The following is a 17,950-nucleotide window of genomic DNA, read 5'->3' on the forward strand; positions in this document are numbered from 1 at the left end:
GGAAATTAGTGCTTGGCTGGGAGAATGGAGAAAGCTTAGAACTTACTGTAGAGCTGCTCGGCTTGTATGAGCTGCCCAGGTTCGATTTCCAAGGTGCCTGTAAAATATGGAGGAGGAGAATATATTAAAAATTAAAATATGGGTTTATATTGTAAAGAGAGAGGAAAAGAGAGAGAGAGAGAGATAGAGAAGGAGAAGGAGATATAGAGAGATAGAGAAAGAGGAAGGTATAAGGAAGAAAAGATTAACAGAAAGACAGAGAGAGATTAAAATAAGAGAGAATATTGACAAAAAGAGATATAGATAGAGAGTGATAGAGATAGACAAAGAGAGAGATCGCTAGAAATAGAAAAAGGGATTGAAAGAAATGCAGAAAGCCAGAGAGAGATAGAAAATAGAGTTCAATGGAAAAAGAGAGAGAGAAATAGAGAAGAAGAAAGGAAGAGAGAGAAAAATAAAGAGATATGGAGTTCAATGGAAAAAGATAGAGAGATAGAAATAAAGAAAAAGAAAGGAAGAGAAAGAAAAAGAAAGAGAAGGAGAGAGATTGAGAAAGAGAAAGAAGCAGATAGAGAAATTTAGAGAGCCAGATCAAATCAGATACACAGAGAGACTGATAGAGTGAGCGAGAAGAAGAGACTGTTGAGTTGAGAGTGAGACAGAGTAAAGTAGAGTGTAAGGCAGAAGGAGATAAAGAGAAGAACTTAGAGTGAGATTTTTATTTATTTATTTCTTAAGACTAAAGCAAATCACAAAGACAGAGAGAGTGAGTGAGAGCTGAATGGAGACAGTAGATTAAAGCAGAGAAACAGAGAAACAAGTAAAAAGAACAGCGAATTGTAGAGTATGTAAAATATGGAGAATATAAATGATGGAGAGAAAAAGTTGTATATTTGTGAGATTAACATGATATCAAAGGCTTTTCAGATCTGCAACATCTGAAAATGCTCTGGCACATCTACCAGATGAGCCCATAAATCAAGGCTGCTCTTTCAATCAAAATGAAGTTTACATATATTTCTTATAATATTTACTCTCTTCTTTACTTCGAGCTGCAATTGAGTTTGATCGATTGGCGCTCTCAGCTTCGCCACATGAAAAGCAATCGCTGCGAACTTGAGATGCATTCGACAATTATTCGCCAGCTCATTTCATTATCTGCCACCGATTGTGGCAAGGGATGAGCTAGGCATGCCAGACACATCAACGCCATCAACTGCCCGCGGCCCCAGGCCATAGAGCCCAGGCCCCACATGGTTTTTGGCTTGCTTTGAACTCGTTTCTCGCTCGCGTTTTCTACTCAATTTCAATTTCAATTTCAATTTCAATTAAATGGCGCTGCTGCACGCATTTCTTTCTATTTTCCCTTTTTTCAATTAATTCAGACGTGTAAACAGATTCATTTATCGAAATTTCAACATCTGCGTGCATTAGAAGGAAAAGCCATCTCTAAACCCTGCACCTCCCGCCCAACCTCCCTTCCTCCCTCTCTCTCACTCTGCCTTTGCACATCTCTTGCTGCGTTGCCAGACAGCGAATTCATATTGCGAAATCCATGTCAGCTTTTTATAGAAATTTGGCAAGCGAGTCCTCAATTAATATTAATAGTACTTAGGTTCTAGATACGCCTGGGCTATTAAATGTCGAGGAATGTCGAGGAAAAATGCTCTAATGAAAATTCCAAATTGGAAATCTGAGGGCAAATGAAGTCGCAGTTAAAGTGGCCATAAAAATCAACGATTTACCTGAATGCCATAACGAATGCTCCACTCTGATTCGTGCATGAAATTCCAGTCTAGATGCTTATTGAATACCCCTACTCCCCCTCGCTGTTGCTGCTTCTCGATCGACCCGCCTCTCGCCCTGCAGCTCGGGGCTGGCGCTGGGCTCTGCCTCGGTTACCATTTGGTTAGCTCCCTTGGAGCTCTGGGCTGGCGCCTCTCTAGCCCGTCCGTATGACATGTGCCATAAAAAATGCATATTTCTTCGGCTCCTAAGTACCGCCCGCCCAGCAAGAGGGGGCGGGGCAGCTGAGGCATTTAATTGTTGTTGCTAGCGAAATGGAATGCCAAATGCAAATAGCGCAACAATGTGCAAAGTAAACGAAGTGGCAGAGGGGGAAGCTGGAGAGGCAGCTGATTATTGCCATGTGGCATGCCACAAGCAGAGAGTGTTCCCCTGCCACTCGCTCCCTCTCACTCTTTTGACAGCGTTATTACGCGAACTCAATTAGGCTTTGCCCAGGCAGGATATAAAACGTCGGCCCTATCTGTCAGTTGGTAATGCCCATAAAGTCGAAGAGATCGAGCAAATGTTACAAATGTGCATTTAGCGAAATGCAACAAAATGTGGCAGCAAATGCGGCCAACGAAATCAAATTACTCGAAGGCAAAAAAAACATTCGCGTGCCATCGCAGCAGACAGATGATTTATTTTCTCTTCTGCTTCTCAAAATATTTTTAGTTTTTGGTGTCAAAAATGTATATATATGCGCGTATCTGATAGATATGCACAATATATATATATATATACACATCTGATACATATATACGCAATCTGCCTTTATGCCAGCAGCATAGAAATCTTACAAAGTGCTTTAAAAAGTTGAATAAACGCAACAAGTAATAAAGCAACTGAGAGCAGACGTGATAGACTAAGAAATACCCTGTAAATTAATGAGTAATAATAAATATATATATACATATACATAAATGTCATATAAGCAATGATTGATCAATTTGCTCTGAAAGTGGCCGAGAGGGAAATCGAAGGACAGAGATAGATAGTAATTTAGAAAGAGAGAGAAAAACATAACTGCTAATTAAATAGGAAATAATAGACAGAGAGAGAGAGAGAGAGAGAGCGAGAGAGAGAGAGAGAATAAGAGAGAAAAAAGGAAGGAGGGAGAGGAAGTGAGAAAGAGAGAACTGCGAATAAATTAGGATATATCAAGACAGAAGAAAGAGTAAGAGATATTGATAGATATAGAAAGAGATAGAGCGAGACAAAGGGATGGAGCGAGAGAGAGAGAGCGATAGAAGGACAAAGAAATAAAGAGAGCGATAGAGAGAGATGAAGAGAAAGATAGCGATATATATGGAGAGAGCGGGATCAAGAAAGAAAGAGAGATAAGAAGACAGAGAGTAGAAGAAACACAACTGAATACGAGCAGGTACGACCCGACCTCTGTGAAATATAATCTGATCTATAAAAAAAACTTGAATTTCCCGATTTTTTAGACTTTTTGATCGCATTCCACAGGAAATATGTTTAACATATTTCACATAAGAAAAAGTAGCTTAAAAATAAATAAAAACCAACATATTGCCTAGCAAAAAGAAAATGTCTATAACATGACCTAACTTTGCTATGATTTCAACTCAATCAAAATTAGAGAGATGGGAGAGATAAGATAAGAGAGATAAGAGATAAAAAGAAATGTTAAAAAAGGCTTAGAAAGGCTTTATTCCATTCGCAGATGCAACTAAGAATTATGTAAGAAATAATAAAAAAAAAAATGCAGTGTTGGAAAACGGGAAAGGGAAACTTTAAGCCTTCAACATTGAACTGGAAACAAAAGAATATCCACGCAAAAAGGTGAATAATAGATAATTATAATCTGGTTAGGTTTTATTTGAAAAATTACTTGACATAGATGAATTTAAAGGAAAAGTTGAGATACATTTGCGAATAGAATGAATGGAGAAGCAGAACAACGAATGCCAAAAGGGAGTTAGACGAAAACGGTGCAAAATCGTGGAAAATTGTGATGGAGATCGTATAAAATATATAAAAATCTGTATAGCAAAAGGTACCCAGAAGTAGACATGCATACACACACACATACATATATATGCACATGTGTATGCATACATACACACACACACGTATATGATTAGTTAAAATAAAAATTCTTCTATTGCACTCAGTTCTTGGATTGTTTTAGTTTTCGTCATTTGGTCATTTGGTCATTCGGTGTCAGCGTTGCGTTGCGTTACGTTCGTTCATACATATAGACCGTTATATACGCACGCATACATACATATATCGATATACACACACATACATACATACATACATTTATATAGATATAGATAAATATAAATATATATATATACACATATATATAGACATATGTAGATGCAGTCGTAGCCAGCATAAAATTGAGCTAAGTTTAATAATTGTTGTTGCTGTTGTCGTTAACGTTGTTGTTGTGGTTGTTGTGGTTGTTTTTGTTGTTTTTGTCGTTGTTATTGTTGGTGGTGGTCGTGGTGTTGGTTTTGTTCTTGTTGTTTCTATGACAATAAACCAAAACAAGCGAACAGCAATTTGAAAGTTTGCCAAATCAATGATATCAAAACTAGGCAGATTTTTCGTGTGACGGCGGCTGCGACAACTTGGTCATGGATAGCTTGGGAGCGGAGTCTAGCGGCAGGATCAGGCCCAAGTTTCTCGTCTCCGGCACGAAGGGCTCCCAGATTGGGGGCCTCGATGGATATTTGTCCATGGCATCGCGCATGCCGCGCATGCCCAGCTCCAGGGCGCAATTGGCCGAGCTGCGCCCGGCCGGCTGCTGTGTGAATGGTCCATTGAAGTGCACATAGATATCGCCCTGGCTGGCCAGGTCCAGGCCATACGTGGTCAGATCCTCGCCGGTGACCAATTGTATGGCGTTCGCATTGTTGCTGCGCGAGGCGCGCAAATTTGCCACGAGCCCGCCAATGCCAAAGATGTCCGGCAGCAATGTTCGCGTCGTGCCATTCAGCTGCTCCGGTGTGCTGCTACGGCTGGCCGGGCTAACAGCAGCTGGCTCCGCCTCCTGCTGCTCCTGCTGCTGCTGTCCCGCCACTTGCCCCTGCCCAGTCTCTGGCAGCAGCGCCGAGACGCTCTCCTGATACAAAACATCCGAATGCTGGCCAAAGATATCCGTGAACGTGGGCAGCGAGGGCAGCTGATTGTGCAGCTCCGGAAATAGACGATACTCCCAATCGCTGGCCGGCACACTGGTTGGCGGATCGTGTGTATCGGTTGGCATGTCCACATCGTCGCTCTTACTCTCGATCTGCTCCTCCTGACTCGCCTCGCTGTCGCCGGCCGCGTCGTCGTGCAGCGCTATCAACGGCTTCACCTTGCAACGGGGTCGTCGTCGTCTGGGCATGTTGTGTACTGAAATCCGACTTTCGAATAGCTTTGAGAAACAATTGTTAACTGTCGCCCGGCCTCCCCCCATACACATGTTTGGAGCAACAGTTGGCGACTATATACAGGCTATATACACACAGTCAATTCACACTTCGGTTTATTAATTAGGTGGCCAATGCGCCACCCACTTGCCACAATCCACTTTCCGCTTTATGCGTGCCCCATACACAGTTACAGCTTCCTTCGGGCCATAAAAGTCGCGCAGCAGCAGGACAGTTCACCAAGACTCAACTTACAAACGACACAACAATAAAAAAAAATTAATTTTTCCCCTTTTTCGAGCATTTTTCAAAACGAAACTGTCTAAAAATAAACAGCCTCCAACATCTCAGCAAACTTCAACTATGAAAACTCGTCCGAGCCCCATCAATCGAAACAATCTTTAATTGATTTATGGCCCAAGTGCTTAGCCAGCGTCAAAAGGTCACATAAAGTCGTGAACAGCGACATTTAAGACTATCCCCGCTGATGCGATAATAGGATGCCGTTCTGAATGGCTTGAAAGTGTGAAGAGAGGTGCACAATAGGGAGAAAGACTGCTGCAGGGCAAGGTATACTAAATAAGTTCTCAAAGTTCTTATGCTATATACAAATGCTTGGCATAGATGGAGTGATGTGAGTACTAGATACTTGGCATCTGCTTGAAGATTTATGTTAATTAAGCTAGGACAGCAAAACTTGATAAGTTTTTAGTAGTCAAGACTCAGCTTACACTTTTAGGCAAGCTATCGACATGTCCACTTCTAGCTTGAAGCGAGAAAAGTCACAGATTCTTTTCTTTAATATATATTTAATATATATCTCAATTTAATTTATTTACATATCTCAAAAGCAGTTAAACCAAGGCTGCAAGACAAAGTTGATTCAATCTACATTCGCTTAAGTAACGAACTTTTAATTTATGAGAATTGCATAGAAAGGCGCCTTAAGATTGTTTTTTCTTCTTTGCAAAAATAGAATAGAATAAATAGACTAAACTTTAACTAAGTATAGTAAATACAATAACAAACATATGTCAAACTGATGCTGCTTTCTACTTTATATTGAATAAGCCATATTTAGCTCATAAAACCTTAAAGCCAATCAAAACTAACAAATATCAAGCATAAATCATGCTAATGTCTAAATGATATACAATTACAATTCAATCGGGCGATTCGAAGAAATGAAATTCAAATGAAAATTCAAAATAATCATTGAATAAACGAAAAACAGAACCAGAAAAAAAATAACAAAAAATATCAATTACCAAAGAAACAAAAAAAAATTGAACAACTATGCAAAAGTTGTGGAATTGTTTAACATGGAACTGGGCCATTAACACGCCTCAGCTCGCAACAACAACAACAACAACAACAAAAGTTGGCGAAAACAAAAGTTGGCCAAAGGAAAAACTAAATTTGTTGTAGATACAATTAGACGAGTGTTTGGGCAGACGTATACGTAATATGGCATAAGGTGGTGTGGGTGTGCTATGAAAAGCGACGCAAAACTAGACACTAAATACATGAGCTGCAGCAACAATTAGAAACAAACAAACTAGCGAAAATTGCAAGCAATAGATACAGATACAGATAGAGATACAGATACAGCTACAGCTACAGCTACAGCTATAGATACAGCTACAGCTACAGCAAAGAGTTTGAAATTTACTTACATAACTGCGATAGGATGACATGCTGATTACGTTATTTTGGCATCTGCTTTTGGCAGCAATTGCGTTTGCGTTTGTTTTAATTCTTTTTTTAACGTTTCGTTTTCTTGCTTTGTTTATTCAACAATTCATGGCATTTAACACAGATAGATAGATATTTTTATGCACACACACACACTCATATATATATATATATATATATTTATAAATTTATATTTTTTATTGTAGGCACACACAACAAATTAACTGCTGTTGACAATTAGTGCAACGTTTCGCGCTGGCCACTCAATTGCCATGGATGCAAAATGGATGCGAGAAATTTACTGCGAGCTAAACGCGTTGTCGCTTGCATTTTTGCAGGCACTGTGACAGACGTCGCACACTTTACATAATCCGCCGGCACGCAGCATCAGTGCAAGCTAAAGGAGTGTGAGTTGCTCGAGCAGCAGCCATGCCCTAGGAGCAGCACACAGAATGCAGCCGGCAGAGGCTGTGGCTAAGGCTGAGGCTGAGGCTGAGGCAGTGGCAGTGGCAGCGGCTGTGGCAGTGGCAAAATGCAACACGTCACGGGCTCGTTTTATTTATGCGCTGAGTCGCTTCGATTTCATTTTTTTTATACTTTAAATTTGACTTTTTTTTGGTTTTATTTTTCTCGATTATTTTTAAATTTAGCAAAAAACGCAGCACAGAAATTGTCGCGCGTTTGCGTTGAATTCGTGTGCGATTCGGCGCGTTGTCAAAGGAAAACTGTTGTGGAAAATCTTGTGCTGAGATTTTAACCCCGACAACAAAAATTTGTGTGTGTTTTTTTTTCGTATTTTTCTTCTTTTGTATTTGAGTTGTGCGTGTGTATTTTCGTATCGAGAGATCGCCCATTGCCCTCTCGCGCTCAGCAGCCAGGCAGGCTGCTTGCCTCTCCCTCTCACTCTGTCTCTCGCTCTCTCCCTCTCTTAGTTGCGTTTGTAAATTGCAATAATGAAACAAATAAATACAAATTTTTGTTGTTGCTCTGTTTGTTGTTGTATATAGCCACGCGTAGATCTGGCAAAAAAATTCGTACGTAATGAGATTCGTCTTTTATTTCAACATCTGTTAGAATTTATATAGTTGAAAGCGTTTTTTGAATTGAAAGTACAAATTTTGCATTCGTTTTCGACTCTGATTAGCAGCGAAATATGCCTAAAAATAGTATATAGAATATATTTTGATATTAATAAATTTTATTCTATATATGATTGCATATATATTTGGAATCGTGAGTAATCAATGAGTGGGCGCAATAACACGAATATATATAAATATATATATATAAATAAATAAATATATATATGTTACTATAAAGAATAGCAGACAATAATTTACTGTTAGATTAGACTTCATTAGATATCAGCTATTTGTGATATATTTATGTGTTTGTTAATCTAGTTTGGAATCGCAGTTTAAACTGAGGATTTTGAAACTATAAACTACGATTTATTTATAGTAAATTAAATTAGAAATAAAAGCTTCTTGAGTTACTTAGTTTAGGCACGCGATACTTTATATACTTATACTACATATTATATATATATACTACATATACTATGTTTTTCGAGCGTTGTGGTTCGAACCCGAATTGCTTCATTTTAAACTACTAACTGCAAACTGCAGCGCCAGATTTGCCAAGCCGAAGCCGAGCCATTTGGGCTTACAGTTTCGCAGCCTGAATCAAACCATTGACTTTTATTTTGCTCAACCTGCTGGAAAGCTTTATAGTCTAAAACTTATGCATTTCAGTAAATAAAAAAAAAGAGTTACAATCTGCATTTCTTCTTTTCTGTGCTAAATGGTAATAGATTTCAAGGAACACTTAAGGCTGAAGCAAATTAGATTAAACATTTGACTTACAAGTTCAAGCTGATTATCTTCAGCTTGGTTCAATGCTGAAGCCAAGTACTTTACTTTTAGTTACTTTTCAACACCAATTAAACTATTTTCACAAATCAAACTCAGTCGTGTGAGCCATTGACTGGCTGAAGTCACTGCAGCCCTGCCATATGCATGACATTGTTATAAACTCGAATAGATTTCAGCTCTCTGCATATGCCAATGCATGACATAGTTATAAAGCCAAGCAGCCTTTACATATTAGAGCTCTCGCAGCTCAATTGCTCTACGTTTCCTATTATGCACTCTTGCCTCCATCAACAACTCAGCTGCATATGAGACTATCTGTATATATATACGTGGATCTTGTGGCCCCTCCTAGAGCAAGTGTCATTAATTTATTACACATATTTGCCACGAGTGTATATATAAAGTGCATATGATATGAGCGGCAAGTACATACAGACAGCCATGCATATAGAATCGCAGCTCTCTGCACTGATATTTGGTTCTTCATTTAAAAATAACGAACTGTGTGCCACTTTTGCCGGCCACGCACACACACACACACACACAGAGGGAGATATATATTGAATGGGGCACCGGAAGCATGCGGCTAGCTAAGATGACGTCCATTCAAAAATTTAGTTATTCGGTATATCAGAAACAAAAGATTGCCTTTTGGCCTGCACATGGCGAACAGCGCGAGTCGAGGCGAGGCGAACGTGCGAGTATTGGGTTTTTGTATATATTTTAGTGAGCATTTAAATACTAAATATCTAAATATGTGCCAAAAACGAATGAAGCCAAATGCTGCTGGCCTGCACATAAATCAGAAACGGCGCGACACAGACGCTAAATTGCCTGAAAAGTCGAAAGGAAAAGCTGAAGAAAAGCCAAGCGGCCATCAATAGCTAATAGCCAGCAATTGGAAAGGGTGGCTACAAATGGCGGGGTGGGGGGCTGAGGGCGAGCCAAAGTGGCTCGACACTTTGATGAAAGACATGCAGTGGTTGCAATGGATGCTGACGCCGGGGCTGCGGAAACTTAACCTAATCTGACCGACAGATACAAATAGCTTTCAGCGCTGCAGTCAACAAAAAGTAAGAAGCAGAAAAAGAGCGTGCATTTTGCATGCTTTCCACAAATATTTTTTAACAATGCGTGAGAGACGCCAACAACAACAACAACAGCAACAAATGCAACGCCAACGCAGCCCCAGAAATAAATGCAAACAAATCGAAAACTGAGAAAAGAAAAAAAAAACAAAGAGAAAACAAGTAAGAACGCTGCGCATGGGCATACATGACTGCATAATACGCGCTTATGGTACGGCAGTGCCTAACTTAATGAATAATAAATATTTAATATACAATATACCACGCCCCAAAAGGCTTGAACCACCTGTAGAGCAGCTGAAGGGCAACTTAACTACAACATTTAGTGGTGTCAGCTGTAAGACTTTGGCAGTTGCAGTTATTTATATGTTATATGCCACGCCCTCAAGTGGATACGCCTTCGTTTTATAGTCCTTAATGCTTAATGTGACCCTTATGCACATAATTATATATATTTATAGCCTTTATATACCAAGCCTCTAGCTGCACATAGCAAAAGTAAAGGATTTTCATGCCTTCAAATTTGCTATGCCCACAGCGCGCATATAAATAAATATATAAATAAATATATAAATAAATATATAAATAAATATATATAAATATATATATAAATTCTCTACTTTGAATTCAAAAAAGTAAAAACGAATATACTCTCTTCATCACATCATGAGCGAGTATGAAAAAAAAATCGTTTGCCTCAAAACGAGAAATGAATTTTGGGCAGGCCATAAAAAATACACCGACAGCCATAAAAGTCAGACCCGGCAATCCACGGGAGCAGCCAGTGGGCAATCGAGATGCAACTGGGAAAACTGGGAAAGCGAAGAAAAACGGGAGCCACTATTGGGAGCTGCTGGCTGGGGGAAACTGGCAGGCGCAGGCCTTTCAATCATTTCTACGATTTTGAATTTGTAATTTATGTTTGGCCTTAGCCAAACAGCAAACAGATTATGCAATCAAGCGACCCAACACACAAGTTAATAAAACTAATAGCTGAGCGGGTGTGCGGCAGTGGCGGGGGCGGGGCATAGGGGGCGTGGCTGCGTGTGGATGCGTCGAGTGAGGCATTGCAGCAATTTGTTTGCCTGCCCATAAAACACCATCAAATTGTTGCCTCAAGTTGTATATTATGTCGTAACATTTTTAGTAATGCTGCAGAATGTTGCCGAATGACACTTGCGTTGTCGTCGACAACAAGCTTGACAAAACTTGAGCTAGAACAGGTATATAATGGGAAGATTGAATATTTGTTAGGAGTTATACGAAAGTTCAGTAAAATCTGAACTCGAATTCAAGTCAAATTTTACTTGAATATTTCTGTATATTTTTAAATGCTCAATAAGCAGTTTGAAATATTTTGAATGTCGATGGATCGAACATGTCTATTTGATAAAGTAGTAGCTTAATTTTTATATATTGTTTGGCATTTAAATGAATTAGAGTCGTTAAAATATGGTTGACTAAGAATCAAGCGAAATGCCAAATCAATTTTGTACCAAACTTTTCACATAACGCAATAAAAACCCGAACAATTTTTAAAGCATTTTTTGTTATTTGAAGCTCTTTAGACAAGCTGGAAAAGTTATCACTTTCAAAGCTGTTTAAGGTTGTGCGCTGACTTAAAATTGTTGAAAGTTAAAACAGAAGCTTAACTCCCACTTTCAAGCTAAATTCTAACTAGCACTTGCATATTCCTTTTAATATTCCGCATCTATTCTGAAAATTAAGTTAATATATTTTAAATGCTATATTATTGCAGATATTTGTACGTATTCGAAAAGTTATGAATTTTAAAATTTAAGCAACATTTGACTGAGTTACAGGCTTTGAAAGTGCGACAAGAGCTCAAATTAAAATGTTTTCTACAAATTTTCCTCTGCTTGCTAAAGCTTAATTTTTCCTCAAGCTTGTTAAGTTTAAAGTACTTACTATAAAATTCAGTCTCTACCAGAATTCTGTAAAAGTTCCAAAATATATTATAAATATATAAATATATATATATAAATATGTACTGTTATAAATATATCATCATTATCACATCATTCAACTGAGTTGCATTCATTCCAGCTGCTGCTTAAGTATGAGTGTTGAGCTCACTTTGATAACAAACATGTTGTTCTTTCTTTCAACATTATTCAAAATGATTTAAAAATTTGCTAGTTATATTTAAAAAAAAATGGAAACTTGTCATCTACTTGAGTTGCAGTAGTTATAGACTAAGTAAGTCTCTGTCAAAGCTGAGAAAGAACTTCATTCGAAGTCAATAAATATTTTTCACATAATTTTCAATATTATCTCCAATTAAGTTTAGAGTTCTGGAATGTCATAAGAATTCATAAAGCTAGAGCCAACAAAGATCGGACCTCATTTAACCTAGTTACAGTTCATCAAAAGGCAGAGCTGCTTCAGCTGTTGTTGTTGTTGCTGCTGTTGTCTTCGTCTTCGTGTTGCCACACTCTGTGGTGCCACATTGTGAAGCTGGTCGAGTAAATCTCTTTGGCTTTTAGCCGATAAAACGCTGCGTGTCGATTGTTCCATTTATCCATGTCACTGCTAAAAATAATAAATGAAAATCGAGAAATGCAGTTAATACCGTTTTTTGTTCGCTTTTCTTTGCTGCTCTTTATTTACATAGTCTTCTTGATTTTCCTTTTCGTTTTGGACTACAAACATTTCATTGAGTTTTACAGCTTTTTTGGTGGGGCGTTGCAACATTTTCATCTTTCATGGCATTTGGCTGCTGTCGCTGCCTCTGCCACTGCTGCTGCTGCTGCTGTGTGCCAATATTTAATTTAAATATTGTTCTTAACCAGCCTCACACACAATGTTGCAATGGGCGACGTCTAATTTGTTTGGATTTGTTCAAGGTTAGCCGCGCGCTGGAGCTGAAGTGCCTTGCCTCAAATATTACGCATACGCATTAAGTATACGCAATATAGTCGTGCCTAGTGATTTCTATTCTATTCTATTCTATTTACTTAATGCTGAACCAGGTTGCTGAAAGGCATTTGAAGCGTTTCAAGTTTGTTATTCTTTATGCCCTTCCTCAAGTGGATTCGATTCGCATTTGAAATTTATGTCGAGCACTAAAAAGAGTTTAAGATCTTTTGCTGCATAGAGATTTATTAAGTAAACTTCCAACGTATATTATGATTTATTCAAAGTAGCTTTCTCTCACCTAATACGATCTCAAATATGCCGCCAAAAGCTTGACAAAATAAACTTTTTTAAATTTAGCTACAAAAATTTATTCTGAAAAGTTTTCCCAAGCGTTGCCAGCTATAAAAACAGAAAATTGCGACGAAAACAAAATGGCAAAGACAAAGGAATGAGCGAGATAAACGTGAAAATTATAAATAAGATTGCGAAATTCACACACAACTGGGCGTTCGGGTGAGGAAATTGCGAAAAACTCAAGTGCGGAAAAGTGCGTGCCAGATAAAGAATGAAAAAATCTTAAGTAAATTACACAGTGACAGCCCTTTCTCTCTCCCTATATATATTTACAAATGTGCCTGCTAACAGTTGGCGATGGTGTTGCTGCTGATTCACCTGCGCCGTCTCATTCTGCTGCTGAGCGTTGTCTACCTGAGCGGTGCCGTGTTTCGCCGCTTGCTCAGCGAACGGCATCATGCTCATGTGCTGCAGCCCAATGGCCTGGGCGGTCTAATGGCTGGCGGTGGTCGTTGGGCCAAGGATCCCTTGCACTTTCAATGGTGGGCATACATTTACACCTGCTATGCGTACATCGTGCTGGTCAACTATGTGAGCATGCGACGTTTGACCAATCTGATTGAGTTTTTCTTTAGTTAAAATAAGTTAAGTGTATCAAATTGTTATGGTTATTTAATTAAAATTATGAGTAGAACATGCACACTTTAAGATAATACATTTTGTAGTAAAATATTGTAAGTTTCTGTTGGAAATGTTTGGGAGCATCTTGCAACGTCAAATTATAGTGTTGCCTATATAACGCCATCTATATGTCAGTTGATAAACCACACTGTGCTGTGCTGTTAATTTAGCTGTGCACAGAACAATCGCAACGGTTGGTTTGTGTCTTTGCTAAAGCTGCAAACTAAAGTTTTCTAGAAATTAATAATAAAATATATTCTAAACAATACAGAATTTTAAATGCTCTAAGTGAAAGTATGCTATTAAAAGAGGCCATATATATCATTATTGCATTAAATAAAAATGTGTAAAACTTATTTTTAGAAAAGCTATTTATAGCTTTAATAAAGAAAAATTCGAATTGTCTACTTATAGACAGACAGTTTCAGAACTATACGATATGTATCTTGGCATGCAGGTCCAAATATATGCCATAGACTATTTAAAAAACAAATGACGCAAAAGCTAATGTCCAACCAAAATAACAAACAAATAAAAATAAAATAAAACAAAATTCTTTAGGCAACTTTTTGCATTTGATTCAAATCGACAGAGGGAAAATGCAATCCGCTGACATTAATTAAATTCCCATTGCATTTATCGCTGACAATCGCAAATATGTTTTGATGATTAATCAGGCTGTCCGAAAATATGCAGCGTCAAAGAAAATTCAAATTGCATAAAAATTTAATTTATAATCCAACATGTGTGCAACGACAACATCGATCCGACAGATATTAAATATAGAATTATATAGAAATATAGACTTTCACAAATATTTTTAATGTAGAAACACAGATCCGTAGACAGATATATAGAAAAAAAAATATGTTATAATGTTTACATAAGTCAGATAGTTTGATGCTCGTTCATGCAGTCTAAAGAGTATATTGGGTTTGAACATGACAAGTCGGGAAATACTATATCTTTTAATGTTTCGTACTAAGACTGAAGCTTCAATATTATGCACTTATGATTTTGAAAGCTTTCTCTTGAGATATACCAAAAAAGATTCAACTGTTTTTTTTGTTTTTGACCGTGAACGAGTATTATGCAGTCGATAATTGTTATACATCAAGTGAAAATATAAAAAATTAATAATGGTTTAAAGATGTTTATACATTAAATGTTGTATATACACTGAAATAAGTCTTAAATAAGCAAGTTGTAATATTATATAATTTTTTTTTTTTTAATTTTTATTTACTTTCACTTACATACAATTGTGTATTTGCCACTCATGAGTTTCAAACTAAGCAATAAAAAATAAATAAAAAATGGTCAAATAATTCAAAAACTTTTGTAGTTGTATGCGCAGGCAGACTACATATAAACTCTTCTAAAGATCGATAGAAAAATAATTTTTTTAATTATTTCAAAATTTGAGTAAAGAACTATAAATAGTAAAAATTAGCTAAATCCAGTTTTAGTTTAAGAAATATATTCCTTTTATATTATATGTCATATATGTTACACATTAAAGTATCTTTATCTTTAGCTTCATTATAGTATCTTAATTCCTAAGCATCTAAAATTGTTTACTTTATAATTGAAAATTTATATTACAAAATACATCTATGGTTTTTAAATATGCAACGCCTGTAAAATTTGCCAATTTTCAATTAACACTAAAAATTTGTTTATTGCATTTTCCCATGCTGTTGGCAAAAGCTGTAGCAGCAGCACCCACATAGACATTAGATATTTATACCAAACCACTAGGCTATATAGTATCTGAACGATATAGACGACTACAAGCAGATGAGTCACAGGCTTTTGCCTTGGCAGGGCACACGTCACAACGTATAGAAGAATCAGATAAACACATTTTGTCAAATAAGCAAATAAATAGACAAATATATATATTTATATCTATATTGGTGTGAATCATCTAGAATTTTGATTTGAAGTTGTCAACGCCGAAAAAGAAAGCAAATTGTGTGCAAAAAAAAAAAGAAAATGCATTAAGGTGCGTTGGGGAAATGTTGTTCGTTGTTTGGTTTGTTTCCCCAAATGCATTAGGAAGTGTTTATTTATGGCGTCGGTTGGAATTTCGAGTGGGGCACCCCCACTTGAGCTTAGCTGGTTAGCACTTAGCCGCGGGCTCGATGAGGCATGCCCCAAGTGTGATCTTGGTGCGGCAGTTGAAGTGAGTGAGACTTCAAGTGAGCCATGCAAAAAGTCGAAAGTCGGAAAACAAATACAAAAATAAAAGCGCAGCGCCGCGCAGCGTAGCACTCGTCAAATGGGCACACACACTTTATAAAGCAGGAAAACACCTCATAGAAGCTGTTGCTATATATAACTGCATAGCAGGCGTGCCTGTGTGTGTGTGTGTGTGTGTGTGATCATAACAATTTTGACCCAATTTTGTCGTAGCGCACGAAACATGAAACACAAAGAAGATCAAGCGAGCGAATGGAGGAGACAGCAACGCCCCCTACTCCTGCCAACCAGCTCCTGCTGCTGCTCCATCGTCTTCTGCTCAGCACTGACCTCAGCGCATCTGTAAAATGCTGAGCAATGAGCCGGATACCTGTAGACAGGTGTGCTATCAAAACGTATTGTGTTTTTACCTGCAATTTGTTTCGAATCCACACTTTGCTCACCTCGATTTTCTGATAAAACATTCGTCTATATTTAGCTGACTTATTTATCTTTTTTCTAGTGCTTCGCTACATATTCGCCATGTTATTTTTAACTTATTACACATTCCAAAATGTGGCAAGCGCTCAAAATGTTAAATATTATTCTAGAGCCCAGAAAAGTATATACACATGCATAAAATAAATAAAATTATGGCCAGCACTAAGTATCTAGAAGATACGAAATGGCCAGCCAGCAAGCTAGCCAGCCAGCCAACTTTATATACATATGTTCACAGATACATATATATAAATATATATATATATATATATGTGCGTGCGTGAATATAGTCGTGTCTATATGGCCTCTGCTGCTGTGTATCTATACACTCAGGTGAATTGTGTGTGGAAAATGTAGATGATTATGAGCAAAAGCGAAAAGCGGGAGAAAAAAAAACATATTTGAAAATAACGCTAAATTCAAATGCTAAAAATAAGCGAAAAATCATTCTTAAGTTTAGTGTGTGTGCGTGTGTGTGTAGCACACTTTGCACAGGTGTGAGAAGCTGCTCAAACATTGAGTCAAATTCAAATTCAAATTCAAATTCTACTCAAAGAAAGCTCTTTTTGGAAAACTGAGCTAACAAATATGACACTCCAAATAGATATACATATGCATGTAGATAAAGATATAGATATAGATACAGATACAGATAAATTTGCTCATTTATCTGCATCTCTTCGGCTGCCCATTAAATAACAATTGTAAGAATGACAGCCAGTTGTCTGCTTGGCAATATTGGCCAATAAAAGCAGCTAATGAGCCAGGCCAAACAGATCGCATGGCATGGCCAAGGATTCGCTCAATGCGAGCATGCCAGCATGTCTTATGCCCGCTCGCAGCGGCAAAATAAAGCGTATTGGTTGAAGTTGTATGAGACACATACAAATCGAGTGTTAATCAAGAATTAAGATAAATAATGGAGCTACGATCAACTGAGTTTCTCTCCTCTCCTACATCGTATATCGTATGTCACACAACATATAATTTACATCGTATTTTACATGTCGTGTATATTATAACGTGTATCGTATCGTATATCGTATATGTCATTACATATCGTATATCGTTTATTTAACATTGTATGTCGTACATACAGTTTAGTATATCTTTCTGTATTTCAATGTATTGCTTAAAATCTTCAATATATTTCTAGACTACGAACGAGCATTTTTCAGTCAATCAAACTCTTTTCTTGTGTTTTATGTCTATTATTTATGAGCAAAAAATAATGTACCTATAGCCAAATGTTTTTTAGCAGACCTTGCAATAAATACAAATTTTGCATATGAAAAACTTAAGACCTAAACAAAAAGAAATATTACGAAATTAATTATTATTAAATTGACTGTCAGATAAAAATAGAACAATAATAAATAATATATTTTGCAAGTAAATATAAGTAATTGGAAATGATTGTATTTAAATAATAGTTATATAATATAATAAATAATAAACAAAATCTATAACAAATAATATAATATTATTCAGCAAAAAAAGGAAAATTTAATAATAATACAATACTTTTATTGCCTAAAAAATTGAAAATAATAATTAATAAATAATAATA

General features: G+C 37.1%; 3 protein-coding genes across 8 annotated transcripts in view; 1 reads left to right on the forward strand and 2 right to left on the reverse strand.

Annotated features, from left to right (window-relative positions):
• The window catches only part of LOC111592753 (FH1/FH2 domain-containing protein 3), a 47,944-nt gene extending 41,014 nt beyond the window's left edge, over window positions 1-6,930 (reverse strand). For 3 of the 5 annotated variants that reach the window (XR_002750988.2, XR_002750987.2, XM_023305150.2), the window contains exons 1-2: window positions 6,860-6,927; window positions 47-97 (exon numbers count right to left, since the gene is read on the reverse strand). Coding sequence is in view for 3 of the 5 variants with exons in the window: in XM_023305150.2 (XP_023160918.2) it covers window positions 47-97; window positions 6,860-6,880 (72 nt within the window). In the remaining 2 variants the exon portion in view is untranslated. Of the gene's footprint in view, window positions 1-46; window positions 98-6,859 lie in introns of all 5 variants that reach the window. The other 2 variants (XM_023305151.2, XM_023305149.2) reach the window with 2 other exon arrangements.
• On the reverse strand, window positions 4,290-5,521 carry LOC111592754. The gene has a single exon (XM_023305155.2). It carries the CDS (start codon window positions 5,234-5,236, stop codon window positions 4,361-4,363), a length of 876 nt encoding a protein of 291 aa, XP_023160923.2. The 5' UTR covers window positions 5,237-5,521; the 3' UTR covers window positions 4,290-4,360.
• A 6,217-nt stretch (window positions 6,931-13,147) lies between the features above and the next one.
• On the forward strand, window positions 13,148-13,709 carry LOC111592758. 2 transcript variants are annotated; one of them, XM_023305159.2, is made up of 2 exons: window positions 13,148-13,300; window positions 13,366-13,709. In XM_023305159.2, exon 2 carries the CDS (start codon window positions 13,372-13,374, stop codon window positions 13,651-13,653), a length of 282 nt encoding a protein of 93 aa, XP_023160927.2. In that variant the 5' UTR covers window positions 13,148-13,300; window positions 13,366-13,371; the 3' UTR covers window positions 13,654-13,709. The 2 variants fall into 2 exon arrangements, with proteins under 2 accessions (XP_023160927.2, XP_023160926.2); XM_023305158.2 differs by having other exon boundaries at window positions 13,148-13,267.
• Window positions 13,710-17,950: the final 4,241 nt, after the last annotated feature.

Source organism: Drosophila hydei, unplaced genomic scaffold, assembly GCF_003285905.1.
Source record: "Drosophila hydei strain 15085-1641.00,03,60 unplaced genomic scaffold, DhydRS2 tig00008135-arrow-pilon, whole genome shotgun sequence".
NCBI lineage: Eukaryota > Metazoa > Arthropoda > Insecta > Diptera > Drosophilidae > Drosophila > Drosophila hydei.